Here is a 22,762-nt window from a genome sequence, read left to right on the forward strand (position 1 = left end):
ATAGACAAAATGGTGCAGTAGAAAAAATACAGACTTTGAAGTCAGATGCAAATGGGTTGTTAAGTCAGGGCCTGCCACTTTCTAACACGTATCATCTTAAATAATTTTCTGAGGCAGGTAAGTGGTTCTAAATATTTTATTCTATATGTAAAACAGATATGGCGTCTATCTCACAAGATTATTAAACATGAGATGAAGTGAGATCATGTACCAAAGCACCTGAGACAGTGCCCAGTACAATGGGCACCTAAGAAATGCCACTCCTTGCCTTCTCTTCTCTTACTATAACTCAGGAAGACTAAATACAGTAATTATTATCAGTGTTCATTACAGGATCATACTGAAATTTTATGTTATAGTTACCATATAATTCTGAAAAATGCTAAAAGTATTACATGGGAATCAACCTTAAATGTTTCAACTTGGTGACAGATGGACAGCAAATTACTGTCTACAGTAAATGTAAATCTTTCTAGCAGAAACATTTTGCAGTCAATCCTTGAAGTCATGCTTTGGACCCATTTACATAAAGAATGTTAGGTTTAACACTTCCCAACTTTATACACTAAACAATAAAGGAAGTAATGGATGACTTTTAAAGTATGACATATTCAATCACCAACTAGCGCCATTATATACCCTAAGAAAAGCTCACATCATCAAGACAGAGATCTCTCCCAGAGCCTGGAGAGCACAGTCACAGCACTAGCTCCCCCCAGAGCTGGTTAGAAAAGCCCAGACATCACCTCACCCTCAAGGCCTTCCAAATCAGAATTTGCACCTTAACAAGATCCCCAGATGAGTTGTTATAATTTAGGAAGCAATGCCCTAATCTATGCTAAAGTCTTAAGAGACAGGTTAATGGCTGGGTTTCAGAATGGTCTCTGAAATATTTGTACTGATGGAAAAGCACCCAAGAGGAATGCAAAGAGCAGAGGCTTCAGATAGACCCTGGGTTGTAAGTACTGGGCAGCTATCTCCCAACTGTGACCCTACATAAAATATTTGATTTCTGATCATTAAACTTTTCACCTGCTGAGTGAAAAATCACCTACATGGTGACTTTAAGCTTAGGTATAATGATGTTTCGAAATTTTCTTGTTATGTGGGCTGTCTCCTGCCACACAAAGGGAAGCCTGTCCCTTCAGCCCATATATGAAGCCGCCATGTTTGCCATGGTAGGGACTGGCCTGAGGGTCAGGCTCTCAGTTGCAGACCCCTCACCGCTGGAAATTCTGTTTGTTCAGATCAGGCAAATTTCCCAACCAAAAAACCACAGGCAACAAAAAAACAAAATGCAGAGATCCATAGGCAACGGAGAGCAGGCCCAGAGGAGAGTTAGAGAAGAGGCTTAAGAGAGCCTCCGGTCAGCTACTACTAAGGAATTGTGCACTAAACAGATCTCAGAGGGGGGACAGTGCTGGCGACATAGAAATTCTGACCAATCAAAGGTTCAAGACCTTCTTGAACATCCCAGGAATTAAACTAAGACCCCCAAAAAGACCATGTCTAAGAGGCAAGGCTCCTCAAGACCTGCCTTAAGAAAGTTTAAAAACAAGGCTTGAAAGGATCAAACTGATCTGTGAGTCAAATGTTTGCCAGAATAAAACCCAAAACTCTGTAAAGGAAGACAAGCAAAATTCATATTCAACAACATATCCACAATGTTCACTACACAGTCAAAAATTACTCAACCTGCAAGGGGCAGGAAAATGTAACCCATAACCAGACATCATATATTTAAACAAATGACCGACTACAAATGAAACCCTGAGATGACAGAGATATTCAAATAAGCCTTCCAAAGAATGGTGGGAAAGAAACAAAACATAGAAGGACAAATAGAAAACAAGAAGCAAGATGGGAGACCTAAATCCAGCTACTCATACATCAACATTCAACATAAATACACAAATTAAAAGACTAAGAGCGTATCAGGAGATCTCTATGTAAAGGACATGATTGTCTAACCACTATGCAGCACACCTGAAAGTAAAACAAAATAATACTAAATGTAAAGTGTAATTGAAAAATAAAATTTTAAAGACTAAGATTGTCAGCCCTGGCTGGTGTGGGTCAGTGGATTGAGTACCAGCTTCCAAACTGAATTGTTGCTGGTTTTGATTCCCAGTCTAGGGCACATGCCTGGGTTGCAGGCCAGGTCCCCAGTAGGGGGCGCATGAGAGGCAACCACACAGTGCTGTTTCCCTCTCTCCCTCCCTTCCCCTCTAAAAATAAATAAAATCTTAAAAAAAAAAAGACTAAGATTATCAGAATTAAGAAAAAGTGCCCAGTATATGCTCTTTAAAAGAGACATGTTTTAAAGGCAAGAGGGTACAAAAGATGTATTTGTAAACATTAATCATAAGAAAGGCGCAGTGGCTAGATTAATGAGACAAAGTAGGTTTCAAGACAAAGAATATTAGTAGAAATAAAGAGGAACATTTAAAGTGAAAAAAGGCTCTATTTTTCACTTTAAAAATTGATTAAAGTGAAAAGATTCACTTTAAGATTCTTTTCCCACCATCCAAAAGGTTTATGCACCCAATGAAAGGGCTTCAAATCACGTAAGTAAGATTTCATTCTGACTAAGGAAAAATAAACAAATCTATATTTATACTCAGATATTTTAATACTCTTCTCTCAATAACTGGTAAAAGAGACAAAAAAAGGTAAGGACATAACTTATATGAACACAATCAACCAACTTATCCTGACATTTACAAAAAGCTACACCCTACAACTGTAGGATGCACACTCTTTTTGAACACATGTAGAACATTCATCAAGATGGGTCATAAAATAAGTTGCCATAAATTTCAAGGGACAAAAATTATACAGAGCATGTTCTCTGACCACAATGCGAATTAAAATGTATAATAAAATATTTGCAAAATTTCCAAATATTTGAAAATTAAGCAACATACTTCTGCATAAGAATACAAATCACAGAAATTGTAATACATAAAAATACTCTGAATAATAAAATCAGAACATCAAAATTTATGGAATGCCATATAAAGCAATATTTAGTATGAAATTTATCATTCAAATGTTAATACTGGGAAAGTCTAAAACCAATGATCTAAGCATCTACCCCAAGAAAACTCGAAGAAAATAAAGACAGAATCAATGATATAGAACACAAAAGAAAATTGACAAATCAAAAGATGGATGTTTGAAAATATTAATAAAGTTAACAAAGCCTTACCTAAGCTGATCAAGGAAAATCGAGATAAACACAAATCATAAATATCAGACTAAAAGTGGGGGCACTACATTATTACAGATTCTACAGGCATTAAAAAGAAATTAGGGGACTATCACATTATAAACATATTTATGCCAGGTAAACTTAAGAAATAAATTAATTCCTTGTTTTCACACAAATTACCAAAACACAAGAAATATTTAAATTATCTATACCTGTTAAACAAACTGAATCATAATTAAAACCCTCCCCCACAAGGAGCCCTGGCTGTGTGTCTCAGGGGACTGAGCTCCAGACTGTGAAGCAAAGTTGCCGGTTCAATTACTAGTCAGGGCACATGCCTGGGTTGCAGGCCAGGTCTCCAGTGGGGTGGTGCGTGAGAAGTAACCACATAGTGATGCTTCTGTCCTTCCCTTCCCCTCTAAAATAAATAAATAAGTAAATAAATAAATAAAATATTCTTTTAAAAACCAACCAAACAAACAAAACCTTCCCACAAGGAAAATTCAGACCCAGTGAATTTTATCAAACATTTAAGGCATAAATAATACTAGCCTTAGACATATTTTTTCAGAAAAGAAGAGGGAATAATTCCCAAATAATTCTATGAAGCCAGTACATTCTTGATACCAAAACTAAATGCATTGCCAAAAAAGAAAACATAGACCCAAATCCCTCATCAATACAGATGAATACATTATAAATAAAATCCCTCATCAATATAGATGAATATGTTATAAATAATATTTTAATAAATCAGATCCAGTAGTATATAAAAAAGGTAATACATTATGATCAAGTGAGGTTAATCCAGGGATGTAAGGTTGTTTTAACAAACAGAAAGATGTACTTCACCACTTTAAAAGAATGAAGAAAATCCCTAAGATCATCTCAATATATGCAAAAAAAGTATTTGACAAAATTGAGTAATCATTTATGATCAAAAGACTCAGCAAACTAGGAAGGGGACTTCCTCAACCTGATGAAGGATATTTTTTAAATCCTATAACTAACACCATAACTAATAATAAACAACTGAATGCTTTCTTCCACAGTTCAAGCGTAAGACCAGGGATATATGCTCTCACCTCTTTTTATTAAATATTGTACTGAGATCTTGACACAGGCCAGAAAAATAAAAGACATGCAGATTAGAAAGGAAGAAGTAAAACTGTCCTTATTCAAAGACAACATGACCTAAAAAATCCTAAGGCATCTACCAAATAGCTAACAGAACTGAGTGAGTTTATTTCTCTGTACCAGCAACAAACAAGTTAAACAATGATACAAAATCTAGAAAGTAAACAGAGATGAAAACAAGAAACTAAGTAGCCTGATTTTAATGCTTACTACATAAAACTAAAGAAATGGACAGATAGATCAATGAAATAAACTAGAATTAAGGCGATAAATATTTTTTCTACAAAAGGCTAGTTCGTAAATTATTTTAGTCTTAGTAGGCAACTTATGTTTTCCACCCCTCATTCTTTTTATTTGTTAGTTTATTTTTAATGAAATCTTTAAAACTATAAAAACCATTCTTAGGTTGTGGGCCATAAAAAACAGTCCACAAGCAACATTTGGCCCATGGGCTATATAGCTTGTTGATTCCTGGACTGGAGTCCAGAAACAGACCTCTCCTTATCCAGTCAATTCCATTCTTAGTTATTTATCCAAGAGAAATGAAAATTTATATGTCTACACAAAGACTTGCACAAAAATGTTCACAGAAGCTTTATTCTTAATAGTTCCAAACTGGAAACCACCACAATGTCCATGAATAGGAGTCTGGATAAACAAATCATGGTATATTCACACAATGAAATATTATTTAGCATTAAAAAGAACTTCTGATTCAGGCAACAACATGGATGAATCTCAAAAACATGCTGTAAGTAAAAGCAGCCTTGCAAAAAAAAAAAGTACATATTGTATAAATCCATTTATATGAAGTTTGATAATGGGTAAAACTCATCCATGGTAAAGGAAATCAGTAGTGATTATTGGGGTGGGGGTAGGGGAGACAGGAAAAGGGAGAAATATAAAGGAACATTCTAGGGTAAAATGCCCCCTGTATCTTGATAGGGGTATGGCTTATATAGGTGTGAGTTCTGACAAATGCATCAAATTGTAATATTTAAAATCTGTGCATTTCCATGTAAATTATACCTCCAATAAAAAAATTAAAACAATAAAATATTTAAAAAATTAATACATGTACGTCTTTAACTCCAGATCCTAATTGTTGACCTTTAGGTTCAAAAGTATAACAGGTTGATTGGTTTTTCTTACAATTAATACTCTTCAAAGTAGTCACCAGGGAGACTTATTAAAACAAAGTATTCAATGTTGCTATTTTATAAAACATTCATTCAGTTTGCATTACAGAAAATAATCATTTATAAAGAACTAGAAAAGAGAAATATGACTCCAACTTTGACTTTACAAAGAGGTAACTATAGGTAGACTGGTAAGTGAAGCATCAAAGTTAATATTGCCCTGGCCAGGTGGCTTAATTGGACCCATATACCAAAAGGTTGCAGGTTTGATCCCTGGTCAGGACACATACCTAGGGTGCAGGTTTGATACCCAATCAGGATGCGTATGAGGCAACCGATTGATGTTTCTACCACATATCGATGTTTCTCTCTCTTTCCCATCCTCTCTCTCTCTAAAATCAGTAAACATATCCTTGGGTAAGAATTTTTAAAAAAAGTTAACACTATGAACTAGATGATAGAATTATGGGCAATGTGCTCTTTCCTAGACTTGCAAACTTTGTATAAGCATAAACTATTTTTATTGTTAGAAAATATGCACTGAAAACATTTAAAAAGCAGTCTCATTATCACTTCAAATATTTTTTAGTTATCTCAAATTCTTTATGTAAGAAAGCACCTAGCCAGCTAACTAATCAACCTTCTCTAAAAGTTTTTCAGTAAAACATGCACTGTCCTAAGAACTTTACAGAATTCTCCCTCTCTGTGGTAGTCTGTCAGTGAAAGTTCCTTGCTGCTGTCCCTTGGCCTCCTCCAGACCCCTGGAGCCCTAAATGTCTTAGTTATGTATGAGTGTATCTCCATCCACGTTGACTAGGCTGGTGTCAAGATGGGCAATGCCTGCAACAAGTTAACCAGCCTGATGGCCAGTTGCCAAGTGACAAGGCCATTGGGGGAGGAGATGACTCCTTCAACACCTTTAATGAGACAGGCACTGGCAAGCATGTTCCCAGGGCAGTGTTTGTACACCTGAAGCCTACAGTCATTGATGAAGTCTGCACTGGTACCTACCACCAGCTCTTCCACCTTAAGCAGCTCACCACAAGCAAGGAAGATGCTGCCACTAACTATACCCATGAACACTAAACCACTGGCAAGGAAATCACTGACCTCATCTTGGACCGAATTCAGAAACTGCACAGATCTTTAGGGCTTCTTCGTTTTCCACAGCTTTGGTGGGAAAACTGGTTCTGGGTTCACCATCTTGCTGATGGAACAGCTCTATGGCAGAAGTACAAGCTGGAGTTCTCAATCTACCCTGCCTACCAGGTCTCCACAGCCCTACAACTCCATCCTCACCACCCACACCACCCTGGAGCATTCTGACTGTACCTTCATGGTTGACAACGAGGCCATCTACAACATCTGTTGTAGAAACCTGGATATTGAGCACTCAAACTACACTAGCCTTAACCGCCCTATTAGCCAGATTGTGTCCTTCATCACTGCTCCCCTCAGGTTTGATGAATATTAATCTGACCAAATTCCAGACCAACCTGGTGTCCTCCTCCCACAATATGGCCCTGCCATCTCTGCCGAGAAAGTCTATCATGAAGAGCTTACTATAGCAGAGATCGCCAATGCACGTTTTAAGCCAGCCAACCAGATGGTGGACTGTGGCCCTTGCCACGATAAATACATGGCTTGCTGCCTGTTGTACCGTGGCAACGTGGCTCCCTAAGATGCCTGTGCTGCCACTGCCACCATCAAGACCAAGCATACTATTCAGTTTATGGACAGGTGCCCCACTGGCTTCAAAGCTGGCCTTAATTACCACCCTCCCAGCGTGGTACCTGGTGGAGGCCTAGCTAAATTAAAGTACAGCGAGCTATGTGCATGCTGAGGCCTGGGCTCACCTGGATCACAAGTTTGACCTGAGGCACACTAAGCGTGACCTGGTTCACTGGTACATGGGTGACGGCATGGACGAAAGAGAGTTTTCTGAGGCCCATGAGGACATGGCTGTCCTTGAAAAGAATTACGAAGAAGTTGAGCAGAGAGTACTGAGGGAGAGGATCAGGATGAAGAGTATAAACCTGCCTGCTACAATGTTACACAATGGTGTCTTGGGACTGTCTTTTTTTCTGTTGTCCTGTGAAGTTGTCCACTGCATCCCAAACTTGTCAACAAAAGTACTGTTTTTATTTTTTTTAAAAAGAACTTTATATACACTATCTCATTTAATCAACACAATTCTATGAGAAAGATATTATTATCCCCTTTTAATCTACACAATTCTGAAAGGCAAGCACTACTAATGTCCTCATTAAAAAGACAAAAAAACCTAAGACCCAGAATAGTTACGTAGTTTTCCCAGGAATAATAATTAATGGAGCCTGGATTTGAACCAAGGCAGCTTACTCCAGAGCCCAAGCTCTGCTTTTAAGCACTTAGCTGTACTGCACCTGGGGAAGGCAGTCTCTGCTGCTGCTGCTATCTGGTTATACATTATCTCATTATATCTAATATAATCTCACGTTTTAAAATGAAATAAATTCATGGATAATTATCATGTGAAGTTAGCACATCCTGAATCACATATTCTAAAGGACAACTATGATCACCTTCTATTAAAGTTCATAGTAATGAGATGGTACATGACTGCTTAATACTTCCACCAAAAACCTGTGCCTACTGGAGCCAAGTACATTTCATAGCATACTGTATTAATTCAAAGCTTCCAGTCTTTTCATTCTAGATGAAAACCATTTATTTCCATTGTGATTTTTTAAAAGGCCAAATTAAGATTTACTTAATATAATATTCTCTTATTTTCTCTGCATTAGTTTAAGGACCAGATGACATTACATGAAAAAGAGAAAAGCATCAGACAAATGTAAACTACTCTTTCTCTTTGCTATTAAATATTAAAAGTAAGCAATTATCATTCCAAAATAGAGGAAGTGGATGAGTCATGCATTCCTTTAATAGTTGACCTGGTTCTACTAATTCTTTACTCACTATATTCTGGCTAATCCAATCCTTCAGCATATAGGTTTTCAGATCATGGACCATGACCAGCACAATGAAAGTCACCAGGGAGCTCGCAAGAACTATAATTTCTCAGGCTCCATCCCAAATCTGCTGAATGAGGGACTCTGGGGAGGGGCCCAGGACTCTGAGTTAACATGCCTGTAGTGACTTTTCTGGACATGCAAATCTAAGAACCACCCCTTTATCCTATCTGACCAAGATGTGGGTTGACTGGGTCTAAATCAAAACATTTACCCCTTAGGAAGAGCTCCAGGCAAAAGCAAGCCTATGTTTTCTGACTACTTTCTAAAACAGAAAAAAGTATTTCAAAAACCTTATCAAAAAATAAGCACTAATCACACCCCCTGTGAAGGTGGCTCACCATACAAACTATTGTGGTCCCTTTTCAGATTTGTTGCTTGTAGGAAAGGACTGAAAGCATTTCTAAGCCTGCAAAAGCACATTTTTATCAACCTTAGAAAGATTCTGGACTTGCTGGCCAGACATATCACACATCTTCCTCTTTCTACCAGCTTCTGGCTTCCCTCTGCCACCTTCTCTGTGCAGAGCAACACTTTCTCAACACCTGCAGCCAGGAGAATAACTTGAGTGTTTGCACAGCTCCTATATCCCACTTAAATATATCTTTTTGCTTTCCTTCTAAAACACAAGCATTTGGGTTATTTTCAGGAAAAAGTATGCTACAAAAAAAGGGTACTATATCGGATTTTGCTACTGCTGAAATGGAGAAATGATTTTTTAAAATCATATCATGCCTTGTTAACATTACTGCCCTGTTGTTGAATGGCTTATATTTTCTATTTTAAATATTTTCTTTAAGAGTCACATAAAATTAGAAATGAGAAAGGGGAAATAATTACAAACCTACATAGAATCCAAACGAGACCCTTAGCCAGGCTGTGTGAGAGCTAATCCTGGTTCTGTCACTCACTGGCTGCGTGATCATGGAAAGCTTATCAGCTTTCCCCTCCATTTCCTCCATTCTATGTGCCCCCATTTCTTAATCTGCAATATGAGAATAGTAGTACCTAGCACCCACTTTATATTTTTAGTGAGAAAAGAGTTGGATATTTTCTAAAAGTGAATGCATACTTTTCTAAAAGAAAAATACATTGACCCAATGGAACAAAAGTCTAAAAGGGTCAAATTTATAGAAAATAGTCAGAGTGTTTGTCAAAATCTTAAGTCACTCACTATGGAAAAAGCTTTAGGCCCATAGAGCTGTACAAATGAAGTCTCTCTATTCTTCAAGAAAAAAATCATTCAAATGCTTAACCATTCCAGGGAACAGATGTGAAAGGCTTCCAAACTCTTTTTGACCAAGTTTACACAACACTGATATCAAAATCTGACAAAACACAGAAAAGCACTATGGATCAACCTTGCTATTGGTTAGTGAGAAGCAAAACTTCTAAATGAAAGACCAGCAAATAAAATTCAGCAATACACTAACTTTTAATTTCACAATTACAGAGATGGTTCACTCTGATGTTATGAAACCTACTGAGACAATTTGTCACATTAAACAAAAGAGAAAAATCACAGGGTAATCACCATAGACGTCAAAAGGGAACTGCTCACATTATACTTAATAACAAAACACTAGATATATCTCTATTTAAGTCAGATCCAAAACAGTGATGCCTAAGAGCATAAATATTGGTATAAATACTGGCAAGGAGAAGACAAAACCATCAATAATGCAAGAGATGCCTGTCTACTAGGAAAACCCAAGAGAATCACCTGAAAAAGGATTAGAATAAGAGAATTCCATCAAGTGGCCAAATTAGCAAAGTGACATATATAAAAATAACGTACCTTTTCTATATTAAAACAATAGTTAGGTGATGAACTAGAACAACTTGGTCCAAAAGCAACAATAAATTTATTAATAAACCCAGGAATACGCTTAATAAGGTGTATTACCTATATGAAAACTATACTATGCTTCTGAGTCACTTAAGACTCCGTGAAAAGACAACTTGTATGCATACCATAAGACAATTTAGGAAGCCACAAAAATTGCTAAAATGTCAAATTCCTCCATAAGTGATTTATAAACTTCAATACATTCCCAATCAAATCCCATGGATTTTATTTGTTTTTAAGGATTTGAAAAACAGTCCTAAAGTTTATCTGAAACAGTAGTTCTCAGCCATGGCTGACATGAAAATCAGGAGGAACTACAAACTATATTAATATTCATGCCAGACCCCAGAGGTTCTAACTTAATTGGTCTGCAGTGGGTTCAGGCATCCCATTACGATGTGCAGACAGGGTTGAGAACCATATGTCTAGAAGAGTATATCAGAGGAATGGCAAAGAAAATACTGAATTATTGAAAAAGAATAAGGGGCAACTAGCTCCATTATATATTAAACTCATTATACAAGTAGGATAGTTAAGTTTCTAGCACAGAATAAGCAAAGATCAATGAAACAAACAAACAAAAAAATCCAGAATTCGATCCAAACCTTACATATGTAAAAACTAAATAAAATGTACCAAAAATGGTGTGTCATATTAGTGGGAGGAAAGGTAGATTAGCAATTATCTAAACAAATGGTATGGAATGACTGTAACTTGGAAAAAGAATTATATAGCTAGATCTGTAAAACTCAACCAAGTCAGAATTCAGAGCTTTTAAAGATCCAAGGTATAAGAGAAAAAATATACAAGAATATTTCATAATTTTGGCCCTGGCCAGTGTGGGCTGAGTTAGTTGGAGTGTCAACCCCTAAAGCAAAAGGTTATGGGTTTGGTCCTTGGCCAGGGTGTATACAAGAGGCAAATGCTTGATATTTCTCTCTCCCCCTTCCCCTTGCTATCTGAAATCAATAAGCATGTCCTTGGGTGAGGATTTTTTTTTAAAAGGATAAATTTATTTTTATAAAAACCAAGAACATCTATTTGGCAAAACACATCTGTCACAAGAACAATCCTATTGTAAAGCTGTGTGGCAGATTCCTAGTAAAACAGACTTTAGTCAATAAAAAAAAGGAAGGAATATTTGCATCTGTTAAAAAGCTTAAACATTTACTATACAAATAATATAAAGAATATAAACCAACAAAAAAAAGGGAAACAATGCTTCAGAAAAACAAAGAATATGATCAATAGCAAAATACAAATGCCCATCAACTTATGAAGAGACATTTGCTTAAGGGGCAATTTGCCACAGAGAATAGCAAATCAGTGAAGATTATCGGCGTTGGTGAGAACTGGGGGCAGGAACTCATTTGCTGCTGATGAAGGTATAATTTGAACAATGTTTATGGAAAGTGTTTGGCAATATCTATGCTTATTAAAGATGTCAATATCCTTTAATCCAGAAATTTTATTCCCAAGAATTTAGCCAGCAGATGTAGCCACTCAGGTGTACAAAGATGTAACTACAAATCAAAATTATTGAAACAGCAAAACACTGAAAACAACCTAAGTGTCCAGCCAATAGGGCACTAGTCCTATAAATTATGATATACCCAAACCAGAAACTACTACTGCACCCTATCTAGCAAGAAGGACTGAGAGCAACAAGGAATAACTTCTACCACACATAATTAAATGGTGGGAAGGAGGTGCAGGCGCGCACGTGCGCGCGCGCACACACCCACATACCCACACCCACACACACACCCCCACCACCACACATTGGTTATACTACGCTACCCTTTATGTTTAGATGAGGTATCTACAGACACACACCTCAATATACCTCTATATGCACAGACCACCTCTTGCAGGATAGGTAAGAAAGAGTAATTATCTCTGGTAAAAGAATTTGAGAGAACCAAAGGTCAAGAATTAAGGTAGATTAACTTTTCAGTTCTTACTCTTAGTGCTATTTTGAGCAGGAGGCACAGGGGGTGATGTTAAACTATGTGTGTGTGATTACTTTCTAAAAACAAAACTTTTAACAAAATCTTTGTTAACTTTGCTTTTCAGAATTTATCTCATGTGTCTGGATATGCCTAGACAAGGATATATTCGTTGCAGCACTGTTTGTACTAATGAAAAATCAGAAACAGTCCAAATATTCATCATAGAGGAATAGATAAATAATGGTGCATCATATAATGAAATGCTTTGCTATCAGTAGGAAAAAAAGAAAAATCTGTATGCACTGACATGCTGTTATATGTATATGTGTTATATGTATGTTTTTAGGTAAAAGAACAAGGTGCTTATGTAGTTTGGTTCCATTTGGTATTTTAAAAGGGTGTTACTATAGCTGCATAAAAGTAGTTATCTGTAAGATATGAGGGGCTGCTCTGTTTATTAACTGAATTATTTTACAGAAAATATGCATTTCCTGTATAATAATTTTTAAAACAAAGGTATCTTTTAAAAAAGTTTCTTTTCCTCTGTGTGCACTTTAAAATCTTACCTGGCTCTGCTATCATTATGTTATAGAGAAGAATGGTTTAAAATGAACTTGTCTTTTGCTCCTACTATTTGCCTACCTATTTTAATTCTTTTGTTCCACCCAAAGGCCATGACAATCTTTCAAAAATGCCAGTCCCACCCTGGGCTGAGTGGCTTAGTTATCTGGTTGTCCCACAGACAGAAAGGTTGCCAGTTAAAATTCCTGGTCAGGGCACATGCCTGAGTTGAGGGGTCAGTCCTTGGCTGGCACGCGTATGGTAGGCAGCCGATCAATATTTCTTTCTCACACTGATGTTTCTCTCCCTCTCTTCCTCCCTCCTTACCCCTCTAAAATTAAAATTAAAAAAAATTAAGAATTAAAAAAAAAAAAAAACCAGTCCCCAACCCCCCTTCACCATCAGCTTCTTTGGGATACCTACAGGTAATAGAGATAACTACCCTCGCAATGCTAAGGTAGCTTACTTTCCACATAGCAAACACTTAAAAAGTGTTACATGAAAGAAAGGTCATTCTGTACAAAGAACCCCAGGACAGAATGAAAAACCTGGGTTGACAGAGAAACATGAAGCGACAGAGATGAAATCAGCAAAGCCCAAACTGCAGGAAACTCCCCAGAACAAAAACAAACAAGCAAAACAACAGATTCAACAAATATATTGTAAGAATCTTAGAGATTAATAGACTCTTAAGAGCCTTATCAACTGACTGAAATATGGATCTAGATTTTGAAAAATAATCTGAAAAAGCAAATTATGACAGAGGAGACCACTGGAAAGGAAATTTGAATATTTAGTGGACATTTGACAACATGAAAAAATTGCTGATACAGGCATTTAATGTTTGGGTATGCCAAGTCTAACTTTTAGGAATGTATATATCAATGGCTTTCCAAGTATGGTCAAGCGCCCTAAATTATTTTCATGAAATACTAAGATAATCTTTGCTTTTTCATCTTCCTTCTCTCATAAGAACAGAGAGCTGTTTTCCAGAGGCTCTGGAACATGTGATGTCTCTGTGCTTAGAGGCTAATGGAATGTCTACTTGTGTTTTAAAAGTTTGTTTTAGTATCCAGTGTGGCGAATACTGATTAATATAATCCACATTTTAAAGAAATCTCCTCAGGGCCCTGAATAATTTTTAAGATTATCCAGGAGTTCTAAAACTAAAAAGACTGAGACAAGTCTTGCATCATGGTATGATGTCTACTTTTGTATATAATTTATACTCTCCAAAAAAAAAAAAAAAAAAAAAGTTTTTTGTAACTGGGTAGTATGGAATGGAATAATGAGTGAATACAGAAGGAACAAACATCAATCTATCCAAGGATACTGAATCCATCAGAAATCCCTTCTCAACCCGACTCTAAAAGGCATGTGCATATACAGACTCTTCTTCAAATGCCAGGGACAACTAAAATTTAAGTTCACATTTCCCTTTGCTAATGTTTCAAAAGAGATAAATACAATTTTGATGTTGGGAATTACTTCACTTTTGTTTAAGTTAAGAAAGAAAAAAATCTGCTCCTTACCTCAGACAAGTCACAGGTCTTCATATCCACTACCTAATGCTCCCAATCAACCTTGTGGGAAAATTGTGTTCTACTGTTATTTCTTCCTTTTCCTTATATGGGACTAATCAAATCCGAAGAACAGCCCAAACCAGTGTTCTGTTCTGGAATTTGCTGTACCAAATATTGTTTGAAGCAGGTGCCCTAGTAGCTACTGTCTCAGAGCTTCTGCCAGCATTTGTTCCTTCAGTGGGAATCAGCATGCTCTCTTCTGCCCTTGTCCCCTTTTCCAGTTGTCTCATGTTTATCTGGGCATTTGTCTTCCCTGTTCTCCAAGTTTGGTTCCTACTCTCCACACTAGTTTTAAGGCTGGTGGCTACAAACCCCAGCCTAGGTCTTTCCCTACAGCAGAGCTCTCAACCTTGTCCTTAAAGTCTGGAGTGCTCGTCCTACCCCCAGTTTCTGGGTCAGTAGCTCAACATTCCTAGCGAACTCCTGGGTGATGTTGATAGGGACCCACTTTGAGAATCAATGCTCAGAGTTTCCTCTGGGACCCAAAGGCCTGCACAGCTGCCTCTTGGCTCTGGCATCTCTTCACTGTTAACTGGCAAGTAGCTTATCAGCATGGAACACAACTTTTTCTTGGTAAAATGGAGACTGTGACAACAGGGTGGCTATATATAAAAAAAGGTATACAGAATAAGGACTTGGCCAGCTAGGTTAAACAGCCTTTACCAGATTCACTGATACAAACTGATTCTCAGCAGAAGCTGCCTCTTTCAATCATTTGGTCCTATTTCCACACATTTTCCTCAGAGGTTGAAAACTGGCAATCAGTTCAAACACAATCTCTACGTTTTCAACTGCCTGATATACATGTTATTCTACTTTTTGTTTAAGAACCCTTATTTTAAAAATATGGGGCATGAATTTTTACACTGGAAAGGAGTCCAGATACCAAATCTGTTTCTTCCAAATGGGAGGGAAAAGAGGAAAGCCTGAAGAGAAGGAAGACGCCATGTTGCCCCATTTTACCACATTACTTGGAGGAACAAGCACCCCATTAGTAGGAAGCATTCAAAGCACTAATGCTCACTTACCTTGGTCATGCCTCCTGCCTGTGCCGTGTTCAGTCCCGTGTGACTGGGAATTTGTGGTGAAACCTGCGTTAACGTCTCAGCCAGCACGCTGCTTGTGGCCCCCTGCAAAGCTGGAGCAGGGTATGGTATTCCAGCTCCCCTTCCTCTGCCAGCAGCCCCCAGAGATCCATTCATGACTTGCGCCTGCCCCTGCTGGGGCTGGTTCAATAAACTGTGGCCAGAATTACTATTGAGGAGGCCGGGGTGGGTCTGGTTGAAGTTAGCATTCATGCAGATCCCAGGTCCTGTCTGTGACGTGGCAGGGCTGCTGGTTACCAGCCCCACTTGCTTTTGTGCTTGCGGATTCAGTGGTTGGGAAGCAGGGGGAGTGGGACCAGAGGTGCTGGCTGCCTGCTTTGGTAAGCTGGGAGCTGAAGAATCTCCTTGGTTCAGAGGGCTCTTGCCCATGGCACCCAGACTGGCCATGTTCGCATTGTTTGGCTGCCCTTGAGCCTGGCTGCTGAGGCCTTGCTGCACCGGGCTGCTGGCGCTCACATTTCCTATTCCTGGGTTGATACTAGAGCCACTGCCTCCTCGCAGAAGCTCCGAGAGTTGTTTATGTTTGGAAGCAGCATCTGGAACAAGATTCCCACTGTTTAAGAGGCCTAATTCTCCATTGGGGATCAGCTCATCAGGAAGATCATTTTCCAAGTCAAACAATGGTCCAAAATCTAGAAATTAAACAGAAATGGAAATAAGAAACTAAGTAACCATAATAGCACTCCAACTGTCATATGCTACTATGATCTTAACTTAAAGGGGCATATGTAACGGAGAACACTACCATGTTTTAAGAGTAAGGTCAAAATGATTTCAAAGTTCATTTAGGAAAATAAAACAAGGAAGAATAGTTTTCAAATTATGAAAAAGAAAAAGTTAAAGATGAGAGGAGGGCCAGTCCTATTAGATTTGATAATATATTTTTAAACAACAATTAAATTGTATGGTATGGGGGAAAACACAGACATACAAATTAGAGGACAACACTGGCGAGTTAAAAAAACAACACTGAATTATAAAAATGCTTTTAAGAATGTATTGTATAAAAAGCAATTGGGCATCAGGTTAGATGAATGGCAATTTGGGAAAATTAAAGTAAAACTCAACCTTAAGTAATTACATATTTACAAGGTAAATCATCCAAAAAACAAAACAAAAAACAAACACCCAAAAAACTACCCTTAACAGAAAATGAGGTTTCTCGAAATGTCAAAGCTGTAGAAAATAAAGACAAATATATAAACTAAAAGTAGTTTAAAGAAAATAACATAGGAACTTAAATAATACTTGTACCATGTGAAAAGGGTTAATGTCAATCATACATAACTATGAGAAGCACCCCAACTCCCAAATATAAATACACAAAGGACAAAAGCAGCTAAATGTTACAAAGGAAAATTAAACAGAAAACAAAACAGATCACCCTTCCTCGTAATCAAGCATAAAAATTAAAGCAACTCCTTTTTCTTTTTGATTTAAACTTTATTGTATTTTTTCCATTATCATTTAGTCCCCTTACATCCTCCTTTCTCCAGCAATCACCACACTGTTGTCCATGTCCACTGAGTCCTTTTTCCTCAATCCCTCCACCCTTAACCCCCCCCCCAGCAACTCCTTTTTTAATGGCCCCTCTCTAAAGGAACATTTCTCTAATATGTGGTCTACATATGGCATGTATGGTCCCTCATTGACCTTGCATTCATTCTTCAACCCACAACCACCTGGCTATGCATGCATGTGCAGGGACAAGATATGTCAAAATATGTTCATCACAGTATTATCTATAACATCAAAAGAGGGTATAACAGCCCTGGCTGGTGTGGCTCAATCGATTGTCAGCCTGAGAATTGAAAGGTCGCCGGTTCAATTCCCAGTCAGGGCACGTGCCTGGGTTGCAGGCTAGGTCCCCAGTTGGGGGTGTGCGAGAGGCAACCCATCGATGAATTCTCTCTCACACATCGATGTTTCTCTCCCTTTCTTTCTCCCTCCCTTCCCCACCCCCTAAAATAAATAAATCTTTTGTTAACAAAGGGTATAGCAATATCAGGGGTAGGGTAGCCTGCTGGTTACAGACTCTAGACCCTAGACTTCCTGCATTTGAATCTCAGATCTGTTGCTAGCTCCCCACGAATTAGCTGTGTCGCCTTGGGTAAATTACTTAGACTTTCTGTGCCTCAGTTTTCCTATCTGGAAACTGGGGTGACATGGCCACCACACCCCATAGGATTATTGTGAAGATTAAATGAATCCATGCAAAGCACTTAAACAGCGGGTAGTAACTGCTAAGTATTATAGCCTTTATTATTACTACTGTCCAATAATAGGTTTAATAAATTTATGTAAAATACAATAAAACATTATGCACCTATTAGAATAATTACGAAGACTGTAAAAATGTAGAGAAATGTTTATATGGTGTGTAAAAACTTACAAAGGGAAACTGTATGCAAAATGGTAACTACAGTAAGATCAGAACCCTGGCTGGGTGGCTCAGATGGTTGGAGCATCGTCCCGTAACCAAAGGGTTACGGGTTCGATTCCCGGTCAGGGCACATACCTATGTTGTGGGTTTGGTCCCCGGTATGGACATGTACAATCCCTGGTCCAGGTCCATATGGAAGGCAGCCAATCAATTTTTCTTGCTCTCCCTTCCTCTCTCTCTAAAAAAGCAACGAAAAAAAAAGTCCTCAGGTAAGAAGATTAGAACTAAAGTATGTACATATGGGCAGTGGGGGAAAATAATATGCCAAAAAAAAAGAGCTGCCTCGTAAAGTGGTGAAGGGGATGAGTACATGTGGCTTTTTTTTTCTGTACCCTCACCCAAGGACATGCTTATTGATTTTAGATAGAGGAGGAGTGAGAAAGAGAAGGAGAGAAACATTGATGTGAGAGATAAACATTGATCAGTTTCCTCTTGCACACGCCCCAAGCAGGGACAGAACCCACACTCCCAGCATGTGCCCTGTCCAGGAATCGAACCTGCAAACTTTCGGTTTATGGGACAACGCTCCAACCGAACCACACCAGCAAAGACACTCTTCTCTTTTTTAAATTTAATACAGCCACTTACCTTCCCACCATTCACTTTTAGAAAAATTAACCCCCGCCCCCCGCCATGGTGACAGACCCTGATGGCAACTTATACAACAGCTCCACTAGGCTGGCTGTCTAAGAGGTTCCTCTCAGGAAGGGCAGCACCTTTCTGGCCACAGGACGGAGAGCAACTGGAGAAGCCAAACACCACAATCATCTTCCCCTTGCAGGTGACACAATCCCAGAGGGAACTGAAAGCAAGTTGGCCAAAACAATTCGGGAAAAAGTTTTCCTTCATAATAGTAAGGGGTGCTCAGAAAGAGATTCTCCTTTCACTAGATTTTACCATAGAACTGTGGCAACTCTCTTCAACCAGGAGAGAAGACACCACTCACACACTAAAGATGGCTGCAGCAAAAAAATGCAAACACCGGGGTTCATGAAGCCATCTCTGAGCTTAATTAGCCAACCCTGGAACCTCCCTATCCTCATACTTCTTGTTAAATGAGAAAGTACATTTCCTATCATTTAAGCCATTCTAGCTGGAGTTTAATGTCAGCTTGCAGCCAAAGGCATCTTCATTATCTCCATCATGTCTATGGACACAGTTCAAACTCCTCTGTATGGTGTACGAGGCCATGGGGATATGGCTGTTGCCCACTTCTCAGGCCTTCTGCCTTCGAGCACCTCCTGATGTACCCTGCCTTACAGCAATAATACAATGAGCTATCACATGCCATCCCCAGCCCTCACCAGGATTAGACACAGAAACTATGAAGACATTTTTTAGGTTGCCTCCTGCAGAACTGTCATGTCCCTCTTTTCAAGCTTCAAAGTTATCTGTACATATGTGTCTAGTAAACCATCTCTAACACGTATTTCCTCCTATGAAACTTCTAAGGAATTAGACTTGGAAAGGTGGTGTTCTCTCTCTCTCTCTCTCTCTCTCTCTCTCTCTCTCTCTCACACACACACACACACACACACAGTTTTAGCAGAACTTGTGAGAATAAGTTGCAGACAATATAATCCCTTCCTCCCAAGTACTGCACTCTAAATCTCCTAAGAACACCCCTTTACGTAAGCACAGTACATTTATCAACTTCAGGAAATTTAATATTGATACAACACTTAATATATTGGTTGCCCTTTCTCAGGTTTGGCCAGTTATCCTAATAATGCCCTTTATCACACTTATTTTCTAGATCCAAGACCCAATTCAGAATCCCAGCATGCTTGGTTATCTTATCTTTGTCTTCTTCTTTCATATAGAAAGGTTCCTCAGGCTTCATCTTTCATAGCTTTGACATTATTGAAGAGTACGGGCCAGTGGTTTTGTAGAATGTCTCTCAATTTGGTGCTGCTTCCTCAAGATTATGGGACAACAGAAGTTGTCTTATGAAGAGACAACAGGTGTAGGCTCCTGGATAATAGCAGACAGCTCTGAGAAAGAACCACTGACTAGGCTTTGCTGCTGGTGTTTACCCTGCTTCTGCGTCTGAACATGTTTTTATGGATTTCAATAGGTTTTATGCTATTGTGTTGTCCTGAATCTGGAGATTCACAAAAGTCTCCAGATACAAAAAGCACATGAAATAAGTAAAAACAAACAAGCCTCCAACATAACTAACATTTTTGTTCATTGCCTTCCAGGTTTTGTCTGCATGCACACATTTTTACTTAATATTCTTTAAAAAAAAAAAAAATCAGTGTGTGGTTTTTTTTTTTTAATGCCATCCTCCTTTCATCTAAGAACATGAAAATGAAACTTCATCTAAACTAGAAAGAAGGAGCCATTATAACAGAGATGGGGGTTTTCTTCCCATTTGCAGGGGAGGGGATAAATAGCTGGTGTCTGAAGCTCATCTAGACTGTCTCTTCCAAGCATCCTGAAGCATTTTTCCTAGGAAACTGTATCCAGGCGAAGTCAACAGCAGGTAAACCCACAAGAACAGTTAGACAGATAAGGCAGTGTCAGCATCAGGGTCCCTAGTCCAATGTAGAAATTGTAAAAAGAATATGTGGAATTAGAAAACATGAATTCAAATCCTAGCTGAATCAATTCCCCCATATCCTTGGGCAAACTGCTTAATCTCTGAGTCTCAATTCCCTCATCTGTAAAACAGGAACAACAATATCCTGGGATTACACGATGAAAGGTGGAGAGCATTTTGAGCCACAGATATGGGTTAGCTTATTCTATCTTGCACAAAAACTTTAAAATTTCTTACCTTTAAAAATTCACCCATCATGCTGTTACTCTCAAATTTACCAGTTTTCCTTTGTGGTTTATTCTTGTTCTAGTCCAAATGCACATAAAACTTTTACGCCTTGGGCTCACTTTTTAGGTTTTAATTGGTCTGCCATATTTTGTCCACCTTGACTACTTTTTCTCATCCTGTTTCAATCCAGACACATCTTACAACTGCTTGGGTGCCAGAAAGATTGACCAATTCTTATGTCCTCACCTACCAGTCCAAGCACATACAAACATATATACAACCAAATATACAACGTATGGCTTTTTAGAAAGACAAGACAGGCTGTGTAGGGTTTGTGCAAGGCACATCCATACCCACATCACCACCCTTCATTTCACCATTATATTGTCACCACTTTCCCCCATTTTTTGGTTCAAAAAATTGACAAAGGAGAGTGAAGAAGGGAAGCCAAGATGTTGTAACACAGCTATGCTTTCTACACACCAAGGTGTCCCAACAACCAGGTTGAGCAAGAGCTACCTGAATCATGGGAAATTTCTACGATTCAAGATTCAGTACTACCATTTCCAGTTGTAGGTAAGTTCCATTCTCCCTGCCAAGTCACTAGGGGACCCATGAGACCAGAAGAGAGCAAAGCTGAGACTGAACAAGATTAGTGGGCACCCTGCTTTCTAGGGGTTTACCTTTAGTAGAAGGCTGTCACACAGCAAAGAGCAAACACAGCCTGTCACACTTCCACAGCTAGAGATGGGAATTCTCTCTTTGGGGGCTTCCCAGCTGTCAATCCTGGAGTTGGCCCCCTTCATTAAGCTGATCTGAGAGAAAAACTATTAGCTTCCCAGCCTCCACAGCACTCATACAAGACTGAGGCATCCACAACGATAGCTTAAGGAAGTAGAAAGTCACACCTAAACTCAGTTTGCCTTGGGAAATAGGTCTTCACCATACAAGATCACAAGGGACATTTCACTTCTAGGCCAGACACAGAAAACTTCATTCCAGGTAACTGTCACTTCTGAACACTAAAAGGCAGATGGCATTCCACACATGTTCTAAATCCATTCTTATTCATCATCATCAGTAATCAGTATTTCACCTTAAATAAGGAATGAACTACCCTCAGGTACTCTGAAAAAAGGTTTTTCATTTTACGGAATCAAACACGAGGTAGGTGGCTGAATCAATCTGTCCAGCCAATAACATTTGAAAATAGTTTTGTTTGGAAAAAATTTTCAACTGTGTCAGCTAAACAAATCATCCACAAAGCATATCTTTCCTTCAGGTTTTCTAACATCTCTTCTCTTAGAATACCTTATTTTTTTCTTTGAATGGCATCTGGAACTCCAAATTCTCTGTACTGGCAGAACTGACTTTTCTGTAAAAGCATGTACAGACAAGTTTATCACTCCTTCTATTAGCCAGAAGTATGAATTCTCTTATACTCTATAGACATAATGAGTGAGTCTCAAAATCATACTATCAACTTCCTGTTATAACTCATGAAGCTATAAGCACTATGAAAGCAGGTATTCTAACTACCCAGTGCCTAGCCTAAAATGCACAGTATATATTAGGCCTCAACAAACATCTACATGCTGAATGAGTGAATTACAGAGAAGAGTACCAGAGTTAGAGGAGACACACTATCAATTTTAATAGGTTACTTGTCTAGCCGAAGATGTAAAGTGGTAATATTAACATCTATTACTACTTAAAACAGAAACAAAGAAAACAAATTTCAATAATGAATTATCTTGAAATGTTACATTGTTCTACTCATCTTCTTCCATATACCTCTTCATCTTCCAGGGAACCAGTTACGTCTATTTCACTCTCCAGCTATACCTCAGCATCAGTGACCTTCTATCCCATGGCTGATGCAAAGATCAAATGGCATAATGTAGAATAAGAAATGGTCGTGTGAGAAATAAACTATGTTAAGAGTTTAGGTGCTGGGTTTTTTTTTTTTCATGTTTCTCTACTTCCAAACA

The 22,762-nt window shown here is 38.4% G+C and overlaps 1 protein-coding gene and 1 pseudogene across 2 annotated transcripts in view; one reads left to right on the forward strand and one right to left on the reverse strand.

The window, feature by feature from the left end:
- CREBBP (CREB binding protein) overlaps positions 1–22,762 on the reverse strand; it is a 134,779-nt gene that overhangs the window by 95,334 nt on the left and 16,683 nt on the right. For both annotated transcript variants that reach the window (XM_054589512.1, XM_054589511.1), the window contains exon 2: positions 15,478–16,187. In XM_054589512.1, coding sequence (XP_054445487.1) covers positions 15,478–16,187 — 710 coding nt within the window. The remainder of the gene's footprint in view (positions 1–15,477; positions 16,188–22,762) is intronic.
- LOC129083254 (tubulin alpha-1C chain-like) lies at positions 6,242–7,588 on the forward strand (annotated as a pseudogene).

Source organism: Pteronotus mesoamericanus, unplaced genomic scaffold (genome assembly GCF_021234165.1).
Source record: "Pteronotus mesoamericanus isolate MK-2021 breed Mesoamerican mustached bat unplaced genomic scaffold, CSHL_Meso_final scaffold_167, whole genome shotgun sequence".
Lineage (NCBI taxonomy): Eukaryota > Metazoa > Chordata > Mammalia > Chiroptera > Mormoopidae > Pteronotus > Pteronotus mesoamericanus.